Below are 20,585 nucleotides of genomic sequence, written 5' to 3'. Positions count from 1 at the left end.
GCAACTGGGTGGGAGCCCCTGGAGTATTTCCTCTCAGGGGCTTCTGAGGGAAAAGTTGGGCCTGTGTCAAGTCCTGACAGCGCTTCCTAGCTGGGTGACCTGGGGCAGTGGCCTTCATTTTCTCTTAACGTGAGCAGATAGTGGTACTTCTACATACCTCATGGACTCATCCTGGAGACAGGTGAGGTGCGGCTTATCTACCCCTCCAGAGACCATAGGCGGCCTTGGGAGGTCGCCATCTTCCTGAGGCCCACGAGACCTGAGCCTCTGGGAGGCTAGGCTTTGGCGCACCATTCCTCAGTGGACTCGTGCCTGCCAGCCAGGGGCATTAGCGGTGTCTAAACCTGAGGCCACTTTGGCTGCCTATCCTGTCTCTATGTCTGCTGCCCTCAGAATACCCTGCTTGCATTTAGGTTGGGCCCTTCCCCTGCATGGGGCCGGTCCTGCTGTGACCTTCCAAGGGCCAGATTTCCTCCCGTGGGAATAGAGTCGAAGCCTTTCCTGTGATGGGTCAAAACCTCACTGTCCAAAGAGAAAATGTTTTCGGGCAGGGATGCTACAGCTGTATACTGTGGGACACAGACCAAGCCCCTCCTCAGTTTCAGGGGCCTGAACTATATTTGACACAGCCATCCGGCATCAAGAGGCTGGGGAAAATAGAAAGTTTTTGCCTTGTCTGCTCCATTCTTTGGCTCTGACCCCCACAGGCTGCTTATCTGACAGCCGGCTGGGAGCCTTCCCTCACGCCTGCTGCTGCCCAGCCAGGTTGCTAGGAGACCTCGCTAGTGACTGATCACCACCTGAGCTGCTTCTACCCACTCTTGGCCCTTGAGACCTTTGTTTGTTCCTAGAAGAAGAAACAACGTGTTTCTGAGGCTGGGTCTGGAGCATGGCAGTGAGTTTTAGATGCCCCCTCACCTTTGGGAGAAAGTATTTTCTGCGAGGTGCAGCCTTCTATGCAATGCTGCCTACTAGAACTTTCTGCTGTGATGGGAACGTACTGTTTCTGCTCTATTCAGTGTGGCAGCCACATGTGGCCGGTAACTGCCATATTGGACAGATGAGGGTGCCCATCCATGGATATATTCAAGACAAGGTCAAGATAAAAGGTTCACTTCTGGGCACCATCCCCAGTCTGTCCTTGCTGGGACCTCTATGGATAATTGTCAGATGTCACTGAGTGAAATTAATTTTCATAAACCAGTTGTATTCCTTATGCTGTTTTCAGGTCCTCCTTATTTGTAGATACCCAGAATGTTCCCAAAGTTCTAGCTTAGCTATACTTTTATTACCCTGCCTTGTTGACTGGCAATTAAGGCTTAATTATTTTCTCTCATTACTGTATTGTCTTCTTATTTACCATTTTAAAGCATTGCTTAATAGCTCACTGAGTTAGCCATTGTCTTATTGTTGAACATTTAGGTCATTTGCATTTTCTTGCCATCATTATGGACTCCTGTGAACATGATCTGAGTACCCTTCTTTTGTTGTCTTTACTTGAATAGTTTCCTGGTCTTAAATTCTTAGGGATGAGGGAGAAGAGGCTTTAAAAACCTATTGCCAATTTTTGTCTCTGGAGGATTGAGTCTGTTTTTATCAGTAATGAGCAGACTCATTTTACCACCTGTTTTGTCACCCACGCTAGATGTTCCCATTATTCTTCGTTTCTGGTAATTTAATAAATATACATCTCTACTTTTTCGGAGGAAAACTCTCTTGGCAGAAGAATCCCCTGGTTTCTGTTGCCTGTGGCCCATTAGTAACTGTGTTTTCTACTTGGATCTTTGTATCCTGGATTTTCAGTTAGGTCCTCTGAGAGGCCTCAGTGAAGGTCACTTGGTAGGTCTTGGTGACCCTTTTGAAGGTGGCCTGTGTTACATGTGTGTTGTGTGGTGAGGTGCCTCCAGGGATACGTGTTCTCTGCTGAAATACCCCCAGAGATGACAAACTTACTTACTCTTTGGTGGCAAATGGCAGAAGTCCGGAAGGGAGTTTATTGGCTCATGTAACTGAAAAGTCTAAGGGCAAACCCGGTCTTCAGGAACAGCTGGCTCCAGGTGTCCACAGACCTCATTATCTGCCCTTCTCCATTTGTGGGCTCTGTTTCCTTTGTCAGGACCTCATCCTCAGGCAGGGTCTCAGAAGGATTGGCCACATAGGCTATAAGACTCTCCAGCCTTTCATTCTACCTGTTTAGCAACCCCAAAGAAAGAAAAAAAGCCACTTTCCTGATAACTTAAGCAAAAAACCATAAAACCCCAGACTACCCAGATACAACCCTGTTGGCCTGCCGTGGGTCACTTGTACAAGTGTGAACCACTAGCTATGGCTGAAAGGGCCAGCAGTGAGTGGCTGGGCCTGGGCTGTGCACTGGGACCCGATGGGCTGAGCTTCTTATGATCCCCTTGCACCAAGAGAGAGAGGCAGTTGCCAAAAGAAGAGAGTTGTGAATCTGCAAAGGGGATAAGGCAGCTGTCCCAGATTGGACCTTGGTCACTGCATTCACTTGTATGAACTCTGTTTCATCATCTGCGTGCGAGGAGACTAGGGAGTTGGGGCGTAGAAGTGGTGGTTAATGTTCTTTCTGATCTCTGAGTTCTGTGATACCTGCTCTTCCCTGGAGGAGGAGGGAGTCACACAGTGATCAGCTTGCAGCTGGGACGGAAAGGGATAGGCCTGGGGGTGGTCCCCACCAGCTGCTGCTTTGCGGTTGACTTTTAGGAAGCCCTCAGCCCCTGACTGGACTGGCTGGGGCCCCATGGGTGGGGCAGGGCTCCCTGTTTTGAGAGTTGTCCCCACCTCCTCCAGGCTGGGCTCCGAGAGCTTCACAAGGGGGAAGATTGTTCCACAGAGGTGCCTGGGCCAGTAAACACAAGTGGCCACTGTGTGTCTGCTGTCAAGGGTGTGGGCTGAGGCATTAGTCACTGCCAGCCAGCAGTGGAAGGCTGGGCGGGGGCTCCTCCATCCTTTGCTGGACCCCAGCCTTCCCTCTGCCAGTGGGAGAGATGGACGTCAGAGGCCACAGGCAGCCACTTGTTCTTTATGTGACTCCTTGCTTGTCAACTCCCACAGGTGCCCCATCCACTTGGACCACCCCTAGCTTTCCAAGACCCACCCACTCTCCAAGATACCCCCACATCTGACCGCAGAGGGAGCTTGGGCATCATTTCCTCGCCCTTCTACTGTATGAGAGGGAAACTGAGACCCAGGCAGAACCTTTTCAGAATCTGAAAAGAGGACAAAGAGGTCCGCACATGGATGCTGAAGCCACATGGACCTGCATTCAACTCCCGGTCCTATTATCTACCTGCTGTATGTCCTCAAGCAAGTGACTTCACCTCTCTGAGCATCAGTTTTCTTCTACATAAAATGAGGCTCTTAATAGTACCTCCTTGGTGTAAAAATTAATCCGGGGGATCAAACTGTGTCCTCTTGTGCCCTCTCTAGCCCTTGTTGCTTCAGCTAGTTTTATTTTCAAGCTCTGCTTGCAAGCACATGTCCCCGAACCTCCAGGCCTGCTGCCTCAGTGTTGGAGGCTGGCACGAAGCGGGGTTTGGGGCAGCCTCAGCCGCCTCCGCTACTGTTGTGAGCTTGCATCTCATTGGCTAATGTGGTCACATTCTTGTTCCAATTGACCAGGACGAGTCGCCCACCCACTTCTAGAGTTGAAAGTGGACTCTGCTCCATTGTATTTTGGGGACTGGGAAGGTCGGTGGGTTAGCTCCACTGAAGAAAAATCAGGAAGGGTGAGTTATGTCATAGGAGGACAATGATTCCTACCACCAGTGCTGCCTCGTTCACTAGAAAAGTTTCTGCCCTATAACATGAGCTCAGTATATAATGGTTGAATGGATGAATGGAGTGGGGGAGAAGTTGATTCCTGGGAGTCTAGTGTAGTGAAGAAAACACTGGCCTGGGGGTTAGGAGACCACCAGAGCTCACAGTCTTGGGTGGGTTCTGATACCCCTTTGAGTCTTAGTCTGCTAATCTGGGAAATGGGCATAATGGCTAACACCTGCCTTAATGGCTTATGGGTGGATAAATTTTGGTACTTTTAGTACCCAGTAGCTGCCAAGCACGTTGTTGGTTGTGGTCTTCATTTATCTTTAGCAACGGGAGATGGAGCAGGGTGCTCATCGAGAGGGACTGGTTGAGAAGAGATTTGGGATTTAGGCTCTCTGAGCAAGGTGGGCTTGCATTTGAATCTGCTTTTCCCCCTTACTTGCTATGTGACCTGAGGCCTATCATGGTGCCTCTCAAAATCTCAGTTTTCTCATCTGTAAGTAGGGAATACTAATCCTTATCTCCAAGGGCTAGATGGAGGATGTAGTGAGAAATCCCATTTAAGGGCTGTCCTGGCACCCAGTGAGTGCTCAGGCAATGTTAGCTGTGTTTATCATCAACCTTATTACGTTTTCTGACATTGGGGTAAGCAGCTTGCTGCCTCAACCAGGCTTTTAAGGAATTTAATTTTGGCCAAGTCACTTTAGGCACCATGACCGCTGCCAACTAACCCCTTTCTGGCAGGCTCTGTTCTCTATAATCTGAGCGAGGTGCTGGGCAGTGGGTGTCCCTCGGTGTTGACACTGGCGCCCAGGGCTGGTCAATGCCACCTTTCAGGAGGCGGGCAAGGTCTTGTGCACTCATGGGAAATAGTCCCTGCCTGGGCCTCCCCCAATTCCGGGGGAGAAAATACTATTTTGAGGAAACCCAGGAAGAGGTGACATGCAGCCTCTTTTTACCGCCTTTGAGGAGTGAAAGGTGAATGATTGGGGGTGGGGGTGGCTCAAGCCCAGCTCAGCTCTCCCCTGTACTGCTCTGGCTGGGGCTCAGGAGAGCATGGTCAGGGTGGTCACCGTGCTCAACCGGCCCCAGCTCTGGCCATCCCGCTGAGCTCTCCACCTTCTTCTCCGTCCAGGAGCCGAGCAGGTCTTCCCTCCTCTTCTGTGTTTAGAGGGATGGAGCATGCGTGTTGTGCAATGTGTAAGGGTACTTTGATGGCCCTCTTAGGGACACTCAAAAATCAGCATTACCGGAAATAAAAGGGCAGGTACACAATCAGGTGAGAGAGAGAGTTAGAACACGAGAGCACAAGCACCCAATGGCTGAATTCATGAATTCCTCAGGTGTTTTCAACAAACCTTTAAAACCAAGTTTAGGTGAGAGGCCCCCCCTCTACTCTGGTAGGGCAAGTGAGCAGGTGAGCTCCAGGACCGGGACTGACCCCAGGGAATGGTCCCATGTGAAATTCCCTCCCCCACACCCCGGGCCTCATGTGGAAGGGACCAGGTGGGGGACGGGTGGGCTGGCCAAAGAGTGCAGACCTGGCAGCAAGGGTCCAGATCAGCCCTGTCTCCCATGTTGCTGGGGACGCTGCTTCCATCTCCTCATCTGCGCCTGAGACAGTCACAGCACCAGCACCGGTCGGGTAATTAAGGAGATAAGTGAGTTAGCCTGTGCTGAACTGTAGTTCTGTGACCTTGATCAGTGGGAGACCATTGTTGTCACTGCGTGGGGGCCTGGGGACTTTGTAGCTCAGTTAACAGAAACAGATACTTTAAATGAGAATAAATTTACAAATGAGTTTAAAAAAAAAAAAAAAAAAAAGGCCCACTGGCATCACTCCCTTCCAGGTTTCTCTGGTGAGGATCGACACCCCCTCTCAGTTCCCCTCCCCCGTGAGCATGCTGTCCAGTCACTGGCAGTAGAGGGGTGGGTCTCCAACGGGACCTTGAGGCCAGGAGCAAGGGTGCTATGTCTTTGCTTGACTGACTGAGCCACCCAGGCACCCCAGCTTGGTCTTTGCCCGGAGGGTGCCCTGTGCAGGGCTGGCCTGGGAGCACCTGTAGGTGTCTGTTGGCACCGGTCTTAGAGGCTTCTGAGTTCTGGAGATGATAGTGTAATAGTGGAAAGTGCACAGAGTCTTAGAAATGAGAGGACTCAGATACAAATTCCAGTGCCACAACCCCAGCTCCAGCCATGTCTGGCCTCTGAACCTGTAGAGTGGGGACACTGAGGTGCTGGGTGCCATGGGAGGCAATGTGAAGGCCCATTGTCCTTCATGAGGTGCTAGGCGTGTGGGAGCAGCTGGGACATCACCATTTGCGGTTCCTCAGGTTGCAGAGTTGTTCCCTGAGGCGAGCAGCATCGATGCTGTCCCCAGTGGTGAGTGACCTGGCTGCTCACTGAGTCCAGGGCAGCTTGGTACCCCGTGCTCTCCCACAGATGGCGAGTCAGAGGCTCCAGACAAGTGGCTGGCTTTCAGGGCCTGTGTTGTAGGAAAGTGTGCTCCCTCATGCAGCACAGCGCAGAGTGCTCCCAGCTGCAGCCCTTGGGGCTCATGGGGCCTCCTGAGCGCACGTGGGCTCTGCTCCCTTTTCCTGGACACTGGTTCCTTGTGGCTGGAGTTGCTTGCATGTGGTTATTTTTCCCTTGCTCTCAGTTCTTAAGGTGTGGTAAAATATGCATAACATAAAATTGACTGTTTTTAGGGTGCATGAGTGGCTCAGTTGGTTAAGTGTCTGCCTTTGGCTGAGGTTGTGATGCCAAGGTCCTGGGATCAAGTCCTGTGATGGGCTTCCTGCTCAGCAGGGAGCTTGCTTCTCCTTCTCCTTCTCCCCCTGCTTGTGCTCTCTCCCCCGTCTCTCTCTCTCTCTCTGTCAAATAAACTCTTAAAAAAAAAAAAAGGGTGTCCTATCACTTTATTGTTCAGTGACTGGGATCTCTTACTGAGCAACTCAACAGTCTTTCCATGTTGGTATTTGTAGAGCTATGCCATTTTTGTGTTTTTATTTATGCCATAGGATGGGTATGTTGTACTTTAAAAATTATAACTGGGGTGCCTGGGTGGCTTAGTCAGTTAAGTCTGCCTTGGGTTCAGGTCATGAGCTCAGGGTCCTGGGATCGAGCCCCCCATCGGGCTCCCTGCTTATCTCTCTCCCTCTGACTGCTGCTCCCCCTGCTTGGGCTCTCCCCTGTCTCTGTCAAATAAGTAAAACTTTAAAAAAATAAAAATAAAAAACATGATTACGAAATGTCGAACATTGTCTCTCACACATGCCCTCTGCACTGACTAAATAAGCCGCGCTGGCCATTGTCAGGAGCAGCGGATCTCCTGTTCTGACCTCACGGTCCCCATAGTCCCCCACAGTCTGGACCCCTGGCCTCTGCGGGCACACTCCACGGGCCTCTGTAGGATGGCTTCCCGGGTTTGGTTTCTTGCTGTGCAGGCCTCATTGACCTTCTCTGTCTCCACTTTGCAGGCCAAGAACAAGGAGACAGGTGCTTTGGCTGCCGCCAAGGTAATTGAGACCAAGAGTGAGGAGGAGCTGGAGGACTACACTGTGGAGATCGACATCCTGGCCACCTGTGACCACCCCTACATTGTCAAGCTCCTGGGAGCCTACTATTACGATGGGAAGCTGTGGGTAAGAGCCACCTGCTGTCCCCTCTGGGTCCCTGTGGTGTGGTAGGCCAAGCTAGCCTGGTTCAGAGGCCCTCCGTTCTTTCTCAGTGTCTGCTTTGAGGGCAAGGGCTGGGGTGAGAAGAAGGTGAAGCAGAGGGGTTGGAGGTCCCGCCTCTCCTTCCCTTCCTGCAGAGCTCCCCACTTTTGCGGGGAGTGGGGACACTGGATTAGAGCAGGAAAGAACTCTAAAGTTCTGCTGCCAGGCCTCAAATCCAACTCTGGCCCTTACAAGTTGGAGAGCCCTAGGCAGGTTCTTAACTTCTCTGCCTTAGTTTTTCCAACTGCAAGATGGGGGTAATAATGGTACCTAGCTCATATGTTCGGTGACTGTTGGCTGCTTTATTATTTGTAACAGTGGCATTGTTATTAGCTGTGGGTGCTGTGTGGGGATTCTTTTCAGTGGTGGCGCTAAGGAAGGGGGACCCTTAACAGCCCCTGTTCTCCATCAGCAGCCTGAGTGTGATGTGCACAGTGCAGCTTTGAGCCCCACCTTCCAAACTCAGGATCACCCCAAGCTTCTCTAGGGTAATCCTGCAGTGCTCCCGGGTCTGCCCCGGGCATACCCGCCCCACACAATACCTGTCCCATGGACCTTGTCTGGTCTGAATGCCTCTCAGTTTATAAAACCTAGACTTCTAGAACACAGGTGTCTCTTTGGACTCTTTTTCAGCAAGTGTTTTCTAGGTAAAGCAATGTATCTGTGTTCCCAACATTTGTTACAGAATCACTGTGCAGAATGAGTGAGGAATGAATTGTGGATACAGTTGCACATGTAGGCATTTTGCACATGCTTCAGAAGCACACGTAGGTGTTTTGCAGAGGGAGCTGAGGGGCGGCAGGCCTGGGTGTCTGCAGGGGTGCGGCAGCTGGGAGAGCCGGTGCAGGTCCGTGGTGCTGCACACAGCCACCAGGTTACTCACGACTGGGTAGTCAGCAGGGGGGTGTTGGAAGCTCGACTGCCTATCATGGTAGTTCCTGAAGTTCAGAGAGAGCATGACTATGCTTTAGTTACATTTTAGGAAATTAATAGGAAGTTAGGAGGTGACAAGTGGTGCTTTGTGATTTTAAAATAAGGGGAGGGGGCACCTGGGTGGCTCAGTAGGTTAAGAGTTTGCCTTCAGCTCAGGTCATGATTTCAGGGTGCTAGGATTGAGCCCCGCATCGGGCTCCCTACTCAGTGGGAAGCCTGTTTCTCCTACTCCCACTCCCTCTGCTTGTGTTCCTGCTCTTGCTGTGTCTCTGTCTGTCAAATAAATAAATAAAATCTTTAAAAAGGGGGGGATTTATTAATTTATTAATTTATTATCATGTATTTATCCCAGGTTTGTTTTATTTATGTTTGTTTATTTATTATTTATTTATCCCAGGTTTTATTTATTTATTTATGTTTGCACGGGATGCCAATTTTTAGGAACAAGCCACTGATGCTTGATGGGGAAAACTGAGTTGTTTCATTTGTGAAAAGAATCCTGCTGTTTAAGAAAACCAAAGGAGGGACGCCTGGGTGGCTCAGTTGGTTGGGCATCTACCTTTGGCTCAGGTCATGATACCACAGTCCTGAGATCGAGTCCCACATCGGGCTCCTTGCTCAGCGGGGAACCTGCTTCTCGCTCTGCGTGTTCTGCCCGCAGCTCTCTGTGCTCCTGCTCTCTCTGACAAATAAATAAATAAATAAATCTAAAAAAAAAAAAAAAAGAAAAAAAAGAAAAGAAAACCAAAAGAGAGTTTAGAAACTCCCATCAGAGTTGATCCTTCTCATTTGATGGAGCCTAAGGAAGCCACTGTCTGAGTGCAGTGAGAATGTGACCCCCCCCCCCCCCCCAGCTCGCCCAGTGGTCTGTCCATGGATTCTGCCTCCCCTTCCAGTCCTGGATAGAAACCAACTTCCCTTTGCCTCTCTGAGTGTCTCCTTGGGGCGCCTCCTGGATGTCACTGGGGGTTTAAAACCACCCCCAGACTGCCAGCTGCAGAATCCAAACCCTTCCTCATCTATGGTCTCTAGATATCTCAGGGGGTGCTGAGCAGGATGGAGACCCAGGCACAGAGAGGACATGCCCTCTAGCTCGTGGTCACACCTGTGCCTATGTGTTTCCTCTGTCCTGATTCATCGAGCTGCTTTTTCAAAAGCTTTCTCTTTTAAGAAATTAAAAAAAAAAAAATATATATATATATATATAGTTAGCAGAGAAAAATGAGAATATACAGAAAAAGAAGATTAAAACCGTTCAAATTTTTGTACCAGAGATAACCATACCTAAAAAATATTTTTCTAGGCTTCTAAAATATATATATACACAAACATACTCATACCCACAGGTTTTTAAGTTTTATTTTTTAATTTTTTTAAAAAATTATTTATTCATTTGATAGACAGAGATCACAAGTAGGCAGAGAGGCAGGCGAGGGTGGGGGAAGAAGACTCCCTGCTGAGCAGAGAGCCCGATATGGGGCTTGATCCCAGAGCCCTGAGATCATGACCAGAGCTGAAGGCAGAAGCTTAACTCACTGAGCCACCCAGTGCCCCCCAACATGTTTTTTAAAAAGAATTGACCCCATACTTACAACTTTACCTTTAACTCTTTTTACTTAAGTCTTATTTATTTATGAAATATTTTTATTTATTAATTTGACAGAAAGTGAGCACAAGCAGAGGGAGCAGAGGGAAGAGGGAGAAGCAGGATCCCTATTGAGCAGGGAGCCTGATGTGTGACTCAAACCAAGGACCCGGGATCATGACCCGAGCTGCAGGCAGCTGCTTAATCGGCTGAGCCACCCAGGCGTCCTTTATTTATTTATTTTTTTAAAGTAATCTCTACACCCAACATGGGGCTTGAACTTTCCACCCTGAGATCAAGAGTTGTGTGCTCTACCAACTGAGCCAGCCAGATACCCCATTTACTTAAGGTCTGTTGAGAACCACTTTTCATGTGAGTGGGGGAAACACCTGCATCTTCATATTTGATTATTTGGTAGAATTCCATCTTCTGACTGTGCCTTTCTCCGTTGTTAGATATGTACACTGCTTCCTTTTTTTTTTTTCTGTTAGAAACAAAGTTGTGATGGACCTCTTTGAATTTTTGTCTGCTTGTCTGTGAACCTCTTTAGGAATATTTTTAAGCATCTGTAGTGTCCATTGCTGAACTAGTGTCACAGGGCCACTTTTCATATTTACCAGGCATTTTCCCATCTACCTGTCCACAAAGCACACCCAGCCAACATTATCTGCTTATCTGTCCATCCATCCTCCTGTCCATCCATATAATCTTTCTTGAACTGCTGATCATGGACTCATTACGAAAACCATCTTTTATATGTCTGTCCCCAGTATTGATTGTGGCCCGGTACCAAGTTCTTGACTTCCCCAGGTCCAAGGATAATACTAAGCACGCTAACATTTACTGAGGGCTTACTGTGAGCAAGGCCTTTTAAAGCTGTTTTACTGCGATTATGTCATTTGCTTTTCATTCTATGAGGTAGTTGCTTTTTCCCCATTTTACAGATGAAAATAAGAAAGAAAGAGGTTAAGTAAGTTCCCACCCAAGGCCACACAGCTACAAAGTGACAGGTTTGGAAATCAGATAGAAAAGAAGAACAGTTTGTAACTGGGCTGTGACTGTCGTGAGGTTGTTTAAATAGATACATGAGAATGTTCTGACCCAAAGTTGCCTTTAGGTTGGTGCTTTCTTACCCAAGGCCGCTGCTGCGGCTGGAACCATTTCTCACCGCTGTCTTCTGTAGCTGCCCCTTAACTGCCTGCGTTTGTTATTTTGTAGCCCTTAAAGTTGCCATGTCCTCATTTTTGAGGATTTGGGTTTTAGACATTTTGAAATCAAGGCAGAAGTTGCTGGAACGAGGTGGAGGACGGGGAAAGGGCCTCCCGTAGAAGGGTTAGCATGGTCAGTGGTGCAGAGGCGTGAAATTTGTGGCATTTGGAGAACGGGTGGTCTAGGATCAAGGGCAGCATGTGGAAAGACAAGGGCTGTAAGTAATTAGAGCCCGTGTTGTGTGCAGGGCTTCCAATGCCAAGGTGAAGAGTTTGAACTTAACATTTATTGTGTTTTATTTATTTTTTTTTAAGTTTTAATTAATTTGAGAAAGGGGAAGAGGGAGAGGGAGAAGCAGACTCCCCTGCTGAGCTGGGAGCCTGTGCTGGGCTCAATCCCAGGACTCTGGGATCATGACCTAAGCCGAAGGCAAAAGCTTAACTGACTGAGCCAACTGGGCATTCCCAGCACTTAACTTTTTAGATCAGTGGTTCTCAAAGTAGCGCCCTCAGACCAGCAGCAGCAGTGACCCCTGGGACCTTGTGAGAAATGCTAAGTATCAGGTCCCAACCCAGATAGACACGCTGAATCAGAAACTCTGGGTGGGGCCCAGCAGTTTGTTTTAAGGAGACTTTTTTTTTTTTTTTTAAAGATTTTATTAATTTATTTGACAGAGAGAGATCACAGGTAGGCAGAGCATTAGGCAGAGAGAGAGGAGGAAGCAGTCTCCCCGTTAGCAGCAAGCCCAATGCAGGGCTCGATCCCAGGACCCTGAGATCATGACCTGAGCTGAAGGCAGGGGCTTAACCCACTGAGCCACCCAGGCACCCCTTAAGGAGCCTTTTAGGCGACTCTGGTGCTCGTTAAGCTTTGGGAACTGTTTCACGTAAGGGGGACTCTGTGGTAGTTTTCCAGAGGGAAGATATATTTTGTGTTTTAGACAGAAATCAGGTTTGAGGGAGCAAGAGTAAAAGCTTTGAGGTCAACCAGAAAGCAGTAAGAAAATGTTGTGAGATGGGAACATTACTGGGTCAGCAAAAGCTGCAAAAGGGACACTTGAGCTGTATCTTGAAGGATGCGTGGGAGTTCTCCAGAGGGCCAGGAGAAGGAAGAGCAGTTTGAAGAGAGAGAAAGCATGCGCAAAAGTAGGGGAGGAAGAAGTCTTGTTCTGAGATACAAGGTTGGAGTGGTACTGACTTTTTGGTGTTTCCTTCTGTGTGATGGGTCTTGGATCCAGGCCTCCTGTGTGGTGCCAGGAGCCATCTTTGTCATGCTGGTGTCTTTGACAAAACCCGTCCTGGACCTAGATCTGCTCTCAGGGCTTGGCCTCGGGCATGAGAAACCAGCTCTCACCCAGCTGCCCTGAACCCTTTCCCCAGCCATGGCATCCAGGGAGAGATCTTCCCCCTGACTGGGTCAGTGGACATTCACCAAACCACCTCACCTACAATCTGACAAGATGAGCTCGTTTTCTTCCAGGATTTGTAATCTTAGTAAAATCCTGCCGTAGTTTCTTAAGCCTACTTCTGCTTTTGAATATCAAATGGTGCAAATGGGGGAAAAACAACCCAGAATACTCTAGACCAACACTGTCTAGTAGACATGTAACGTAAGCCACATAGGTAATGTAAAATTTTCTAATAGCTGTATTTTAAAAAAAGAAACAGATGAAGTTAGTTTAAATAATAATTTTTTTAACCTAGTATATCCAAAATATTATTTTGACATGTAAGCAATATAAAAATTATTATTTTTTTAATAAAGATTTTTATTTATTTATTTGACAGAGAGAGATCACAAGTAGGCAGAGAGGCAGGCAGAGAGAGAGGAGGAAGCAGGCTTCCCGCGGAGCAGAGAGCCCGATGTGGGGCTCCATCCCAGGACCCCGGGATCATGACCTGAGCCGAAGGCAGAGGCTTAACCCACTGAGCCATCCAGGTGCCCAATATAAAAATTATTAATGAGATATTTTACTACCTTTTTCATTCTAAGCCTTCAACTCCAGTCTGTGTTCTATACTGAGAGCACATCTCAATTCAGCAGCTAAATTTTCACCAGGAATCTATATTTAGATGTCATAAAATTTACAGTTGACAAAGTAGATGCAAAGTTGTCTCAACATTCATAAATGTTTCCAAGTAATGGAATTGAGTGTCAGTTTTAAAATTTAAATTAATTAAAAGTGAATGAAATACATTTAGTTCTACACCAGGCACATTCCAAGTGTGGTTAGTGGGTGCTGGATTGGACAGTGTCCACAGTGCAGCTCTGGATGTAGACTCAGGGCGCCAAAATGAGTGAGTGTAGGAACCCCTGGGCTGCCCCTGTGAATTTGCTTTGGTTTAAAATGACCCCTCCCCATCAACATCCCTCCTGTCCCCACCCTCAGCCCTGAGCTAGATTTTGGTCTCTGGGAAAGTCTTGCAAGGGTTGGGTCCGTTTTTCAAGAGGCGATCCGGGAGTGGGAGCGAGTGGGATGATGGGAAATATTTAACAGTTACTTCCTGGAGGAGAACACCCCTGATATAGAGCATCTGCCAATTTCCGTAGTGTAAACATTCCCACTTTGGTTAATTTCAGGCTACAAACACCATGTCACTGACAGCTGGAAAGAGGTTTGCAGTAGAGGTAAATAATATCCAGAGTAGAGGTAACAGTAGAATGTGGTAAAATGATGAGGAAAAGGATGAGTTTAGAGTATTTGTCATCTTTGTTTTTAACACCATTCCAAAAATTACAAAGTTATGTAACTTAATTTTTAATCATGGTTGTGTTTTAACAGCCAGCTTACAAAAATTCCTGGAAATGTCACCATCAGTTTCCTAAGCCAGTGAAGGCTAGCTCTAGCACACCACTGGAGCCAGACCCCAGGAGTGTTGACTAAACCATGGAAAGCTGCAGTTGGGCACAACATAGCCCCCACTCATTTGAAGATGAGGCATCTGCAGACCAGAGAGGGTCTGGGATTTACTCTAAGTCACACAGCAAATTCGTCACAAGGCCAGACATGCAGAAAAGACCTCGGATGAGGGAACTTACTCATGTAACACTGCCTTATAAAAAGCCCTTCCCCGGCTCCCCAGGATAGATTCCACACCCAGGACACAGGCTGTAGTCTGCCACCCGAGGATGCTTTCCCAGTTCTCTTCTCCAGTTCTTCTAAGCTATTGGAGGCAGCACCTCCAGCTATTGGCTCATCCTGTCCCCTCCCCCCAGCCCGCCCTTCCGATGTCATGTGGGGTTAGCAAGAGCTTCAGTGAGGCCTTTTCGCTTCCCCGTACCTCTAGGTGGAATTTGTCTTCCTTTCCTTTACTCTCTGTTCCAGGTGTTCTCTCTACCACCCACATTTCAGCAGTTACCAGTCTTGGTGTCGCCTCTGGGAGACTGGGCCCTGCTTTCATTCTCGCCTAGGGCTGGTCCAGTGCAAGGGAAGGAATGGACGCCTGTGCTGGTCCCCCTCTAGATTGCTGTGGCTGTTTGGGGCCCGCCCTGTCCTGGGGAGATTGAAACCCCACAGAGCACGTCCTGGGGCCAGCTTTGGCCATGTTTTTGAAAGAAGCAGTTCTCTTAGTGAGTGGTAGCTGCTAGGGAAGAGGGAAGGAATCTTGAATCCTCTATAGCTTTTCCTTGTGTGGAATCAGGGGCGATGAGGGTGGTTGGAATCCTGCTTTTCACATGGTGATGACTATGAAGCCCCTTCTGATCCTTTCCTGACTGCAGGTCTTGTTCAGGCTCTTTCTCTCTCTCTCTCTTTCTTTCTTTCCTTCCTTCCTTCCTTCTTTCTTTTTTTTTTTTAGATTGATTGATTGATTCTAGAGAGTAAGGGGGAGAGCATGTGCAAGAGTGGGAGGGGCAACCTCACAACCCTGAGATCGTGACCTGAGTGGAAACCGAAAGTCAGACACTCAGGGGACCGCACTGCCCCGGCATCCCATGGCTCAGCCTTTCTGACAGGACACAGATCCTGCTGTCTTAATCTTTTACCTGTTCACCCCAGAACATCTGACTCTGGCCTCTAGAAGCCTGGGTAATCTTGGGGGAATTAAGCCTGCAGTCCTGGCAGTTAGCTGTATTCTCCATTTATTCATATAACCAAGTCTCTGCTGGATTCCTTCTTTGGGCCAAGCCCTGTCTCAGGCCCTCTGGATATGGAAATTGATGCAGGCAGGTTGGATCTGACCAGCCAAGGGGGTGTTTGGGCTTCATACTGGAGGAAAATCAAACTCGAGCCAGCAGGAGGTGAGGCCTGGGGACAGGACAAGCTACCTTCTGTGTGTGGTCTGGGATGCCTTTCTGAGGAGGTGGCATTTGAGAAAGAGCCAGTGGAGGGAGGACCAAGGTGACAGCAAGTGAGAGTGTGTGAACTGTGTTCAAAGACAGTGAGGGGCACTGTGCCGGGGTGAGGGTAGTGGGAGACAGGAGTCGGGAAGGTGGGGGTTGTGATCTTAATGTAGGTGTCAGGAAACCCCTGGGGGCTTCAAGCAGGGCAGTGCCTTCTTCAGCCATCAGTCTGTTTGGTGTCTGAGTCCCTTCACTCCTCCTCCGTGCCTGTCTCAAGTGTGTGTGTTCTCTTCCGGCCCTGCAGCGAGGGAATGGGCTCCAGTCCTCTCGGTGCCGGTATGGATCTTAGCTAACCTTTGGGGCTCTCTTTAGCACAAGTGGAGATGATGGTGACACAACATATCTTGTGATAAGGATTAAGTGAGGCATGCAGGTCAGGTGTGGGCAGCAGCACAGGTGTGGCACCAAGTGGGTGCTTAGTTAATGCCATTGTCCCTCTTTCCCCTCCACTCCTAGCCCTTTATTCCCATTCCCTCAATGCCTTCCACCTCCTTCTACCATCAGTTTCCTGCATCTCCCTCTGTTCTGGCTTCTCTGCCTTTTATGTGGCAAACCTTCCTGAGGCATCGCTGTGATCATGTCCCCCCAGTAAGAAGGGTAACAACACCACAGAGTGAGGAAAGGCCTTCCTGTGCACACAGCAGGCTTGGCCATCCTGGAGACCTGGCGCAGGTCGTGTTCAGAAGACCCTGTGCCCCCTGGTTTCATCTGGTCAGAAAGTTTTGCGGTAACTTAATTCGCCCAGCAGTCCCCTTGCTGAGTACCGATCAGAGCAGTAACTCCTGGTGTGGAAGGTTTGCACCATCAGGGAGTCTCCCTGGGTTTTCCCTGGGTCTGAGCTAACTGTGCTCAGTGCTGAATATCTACAGAATTTATATGATAGCCTTGCTGGGTCGCCTCTTCCACCCCTCATTCATTCCACTTCCTCTGTGATAGTTAACCTTTTCTTTTCTTCAAGTGACTCACTTTCTAGAAATTAAATACACTTATTTAAAAAGAAACTGTCATCTCCCTGCCCTAAATGGAAAACTAGGACCCACTTGCCATAAGCAGAAATAAACCAATTCGTTAAATTCTAACGCGATCCCTTTGACTGCCAAAGCCTTTAGCCTGGGCACTGCCGGGCTTCAGCCTTGCTAAGAGGAACTTGTCAAGTGGACCTCTTCACATAAGTACAGACTTCCCCACTCCCAAGGTGGCCCCCAGAGTAGCTCCCTGGACTCTGGTCTGTAGCAGGGTTTGGATCATTCTCTGTGTGTGTGTCTTGGGGGGCGGTGCACTGCTCTGGATCTTAGAATGTTTAGCAACATCCCTGTTTCTACCCAACTAGATGCCGATAGAACTTCCCACCTCCCTGCTCAGTCTGACCACCAAAAACGTCTCCAGATGTTGCCACATATCCCCAGGGTGAGGGGGGTGGTTGCAGACTCACCCCCATTGAAAACTACAGGTCTTTACCATTCAGTCTTTTGCTCGCTCTTGGGGGGTGGGATGGTATTGACCGTGGCAGATAGGCTGGGAGCCACGGCCCCTCATCAGCGTGTCAGCCCTCAGAGTAAGTTGCAGATGGATGACCTCAGACCAGACTGGGCCTCCAGACACTTTCTGTTTGGCATGTGAGACGTTTTTAGAAATTTGTTGCTTGCATTTTGGCAGATTCTGGCCTTGAACGTTCTAGAGCTATGGCTGTCTAGGCTGCATGGCAGCAAGTGTCAGGGGCCCCCACAGATAGGGATGTGATCTCCAATGAGCCTCAGACCTCACCACTCCCTGATGCATCCCTGATGCTGAGGCCTGTTTGTCATTGCGGTGTGCCAGTGTTTAACTTCAAGAAGAACTGAGAGGAAACATTTTTTCTCTCACATCTCTATCAAAACCGAGGAAAGTAAGGATAACCAAGAGGATCATGTTTGTAGAAAAGTGTGTGAGAGCACGTTTTTTTCATATATGCAGCTTCCTTTGCCCCACAAGTTAGCTACTCAGGCCTGGTGGGCTCTGAAGTCAGGTCTCCTGGCCTGGGGAGTCTAAAAATAGGCTTGCAAAGGCTCTGTGAACTTCCTGATCATGTGTACCGACGTGTGTGTGTGTGTGTGTGTGACCCCACAAGAGTGACTGGGGGCTTTTCAGAGTGTGGCTTCTTGTCTGAAAGTAAACATTCTGCAAAGAGGAAGTGCAGGTCCCAGGGTCACAGAGCAGGGTGTGGATGGGAGGGGCCCCCTGTCCGCACTTGTCCACATGACCCGATGACCACATTTCACTGGCCAGGGTTTCTGTGGCTTGTTGCCTTGGGCTAGGAGGGCAACTGTTGGTCACTGACAGAGATTGCCTATCTGGCCTTAAAGAAGCCAGAGCTGCGAAGCGAAGGTGATAGTAGGAAGTGGCTAGCAGCTCTGTGTACATCTAGAAAGTGTGGCAGGAGCGCAGGGCTGATGTCAGGATACTGAGATCTTCCTGGATCTGAGACCCAGTCGCTGTGTGACTGTAACCAAGCACCATCCCCTGTCTGTGCCCCTGCTTCCTGGTCCACAACTCGAGAGACTTGGAAGGGTTGATCTCGAGGTATTTCCACCGAAGTTGGCTCATTTCAGGAGGCCTGCAGCTTCTTGGGCAAGAGCAGGAATCAAGAAGTGGGGGAGGGGTGGTGAGAAGGACAAGTCCACAAAAGCTGGGCTCTTTCATGATGCTCTGAACTGTCATAGTACAAGTCTGAACTAATTGTGACAGCTGAACTGTCACAAATTAGAGATGGGGTCCCCTCCATTTTACAGAAGTGAAGACCGAAGGTCAGAGAGAGAGTGACTTGTCTTGACTCACAGCCAGGTTCCAAACCAGATGATCTGGGCCCTAAAACCTTGTCTCCTCCTTGGTTGCCAGCCCTGTGAGCCCCTAGGAACAGTCCAAAGAATGCTATGTGTGACCTCCTGCCATCCACCTGGGGAGCCCACTGTCTGGCAGAACATTGCTTGTCAGTGCATGGTGGAGAGGGGTCCTGTGGCCACGGGGTCCACCCAGCTTCTACCTCAGGCCTCGCTGGTCCTCCTGGCACTGCTGGCATCCCCTGGCTGGGCACAGGTGCAGTCCTGTAAGTGGGCATGTGAGTGGGCAGTGACCTGGGGCTCCCTGGAATCCTGCTGGTGGCATAGCCTGCCTGGGTGTGTGTGATGTTCAGAGGAGCCAGGGTGACTCTGCTCTAGGGATTTGCCCATCACATTCCCCAAGCATGTCACCATGGGTTTTGTTGACTATCTGACCCTGTCAGCCAGCTGTCATCCCCTCCTCAGCCCTCCTGTAACCGTCACATCCCTTCAGTCCATCAGGCATGGGCTTTGGGGTCACCCAGACCTGGGTTGGAATCTGACAGCCCCCTCTCCTGCTGTGTGACCCAGGACAGGTCTTCTTATGCTCAGTTTCTTCATTTGGACCCAGGGTGAAGATACTGACCTCATAGTGCTTTGTTCAGTGTTAGAAACCCAGCGTGTCCCAGCTGGTGGAGAGTAGAAGCCCTGTGCTAGGCACTTAGTTAACAGGTCAGAGGTGTCGTTTAAGGTCTGGATGGGCAGATAAGTGCGTAAATCAGGCCCACAGACTGTTTTGAGGGGGATTTTCCAATTTTTTGAAATAGTATGAGCCTTTATAAATTGACATCTTTCATTTAAGAATCCAGGCACCTGGCTTGGCTGGAAGGGTTGGCAGTTCTGGCTCCATGGGCCTGTATGTCTGTACAGCATCTAGGAGCTAGCTGAGTGTAGCCTCCCGGAGATGGGCACCTGCCCCCCTATCTGCCTGTGTGCCCCCTGGCCCCAGTCCTGGGTAGCATTTGTGCCCTGCTGGGCCCCGAAGGGAACAGATCATTCCAGTCCTGGGTGTATGGGGGGTCGTGGGGCTCTCTCCTGTCCTCCTAGTGGTGCCTTCCCATTCCATCTCTGTCAGGAGACTTCGGGCTCATGTTGTGACTGAGGGGAACTCGAACATTTCTAGCTGCTGTAGAGTCTGGGAGACTCCATCATGGTTACTCCTGTCTGTGTCTCCTGTTCCCACAACCACAGACTCCTGTGACGGTATGAGACCTCACCGAGTCAGCGGGGCGGCCAATATTCCTTCACACATTCATGCCCTGGCTTGTGGATCCCTGCCTGCCTCCTTCCGGTGCCTCCCCCCACCCCCACCCCCCCAAGCACATGTCTATGGACCATCTCAAATGCCACAGATGTTTAACAAATTTAGTTGAAAATGGTGTCACCTACCCGGCAGGTATTGCCTGTGACCCTGTTCACTCCATGACTTTACCTTCCCAGAGGGCAGGTTCATGGCCCTGGCTCCTTCCTCTCTGTCTCTGCAAGGGTCCTGGCACAGCTGGGAATGGGAGCTGGGCAGACAGATGGTGAGATGGATGGAAAATGTGTGTGCAGACACACATCTTCCCGTGTCTCTCTCCCCAGGGACTGCACGTTCAGTTTGCATCTGCCCCAGAGTCTGGTTCTAAGCCTGAACTTGGCCTTTCCTGAAAGGTGGTGTGGTGAGGATAGTGGTGTTGGCAGTGACTATCCAAATGATGACCGTGACTGTCATCTGTCAGGTTTTGGCTAAGTGCTGGGCCTATGTTTGTTATTCTTACACGTGCGATCTCATTTAATCTCCCCAGTCCGTGTCAGGGTAGGAATGAGTTGCCTCATTTTTTAGATGAGGAAATGGAGGCTTGCCATCACCCGGCAGCAGCCTTTGGACTTGGGCTCAGGGGACTTTGGTCCTGAAGCCAATGCTCCTGATCTCTGGGCTGGACAGCACCAGAAGGGGTGAGGCACTCCCGGATTCCAGTCACCTCAGTAGCACCCCAGAGCCGCCCAGGGACTTGTGCCAGCATATTAGGACACGGCCCCACCTCTGGGCTTGTGGCCAAGGGGCCCTAGAACGTACTAGACAGGCTCAGAAGCTTGTCAGATCATTGCTTCTCCCCTCTGCCGTGGCAGAACTGCCCCTCTACCCGCCCCATCCCCTGCCCCCCAGGCCCCAAGGTC

At 49.6% G+C, this 20,585-nt stretch overlaps 1 protein-coding gene across 1 annotated transcript in view; it reads left to right on the top strand.

The window, feature by feature from the left end:
* STK10 (serine/threonine kinase 10) overlaps positions 1-20,585 on the top strand; it is a 119,260-nt gene that overhangs the window by 16,241 nt on the left and 82,434 nt on the right. Inside the window, exon 2 of the mRNA XM_059174299.1 lies at positions 7,263-7,427. Within this exon, the coding sequence (XP_059030282.1) occupies positions 7,263-7,427 (165 nt within the window). The remainder of the gene's footprint in view (positions 1-7,262; positions 7,428-20,585) is intronic.

Source organism: Mustela lutreola, chromosome 5 (assembly GCF_030435805.1).
Source record: "Mustela lutreola isolate mMusLut2 chromosome 5, mMusLut2.pri, whole genome shotgun sequence".
NCBI lineage: Eukaryota > Metazoa > Chordata > Mammalia > Carnivora > Mustelidae > Mustela > Mustela lutreola.
The sequence above is the reverse complement of the archived record's forward strand: the minus strand, read 5'-3'. Positions and strand labels throughout refer to the sequence as shown.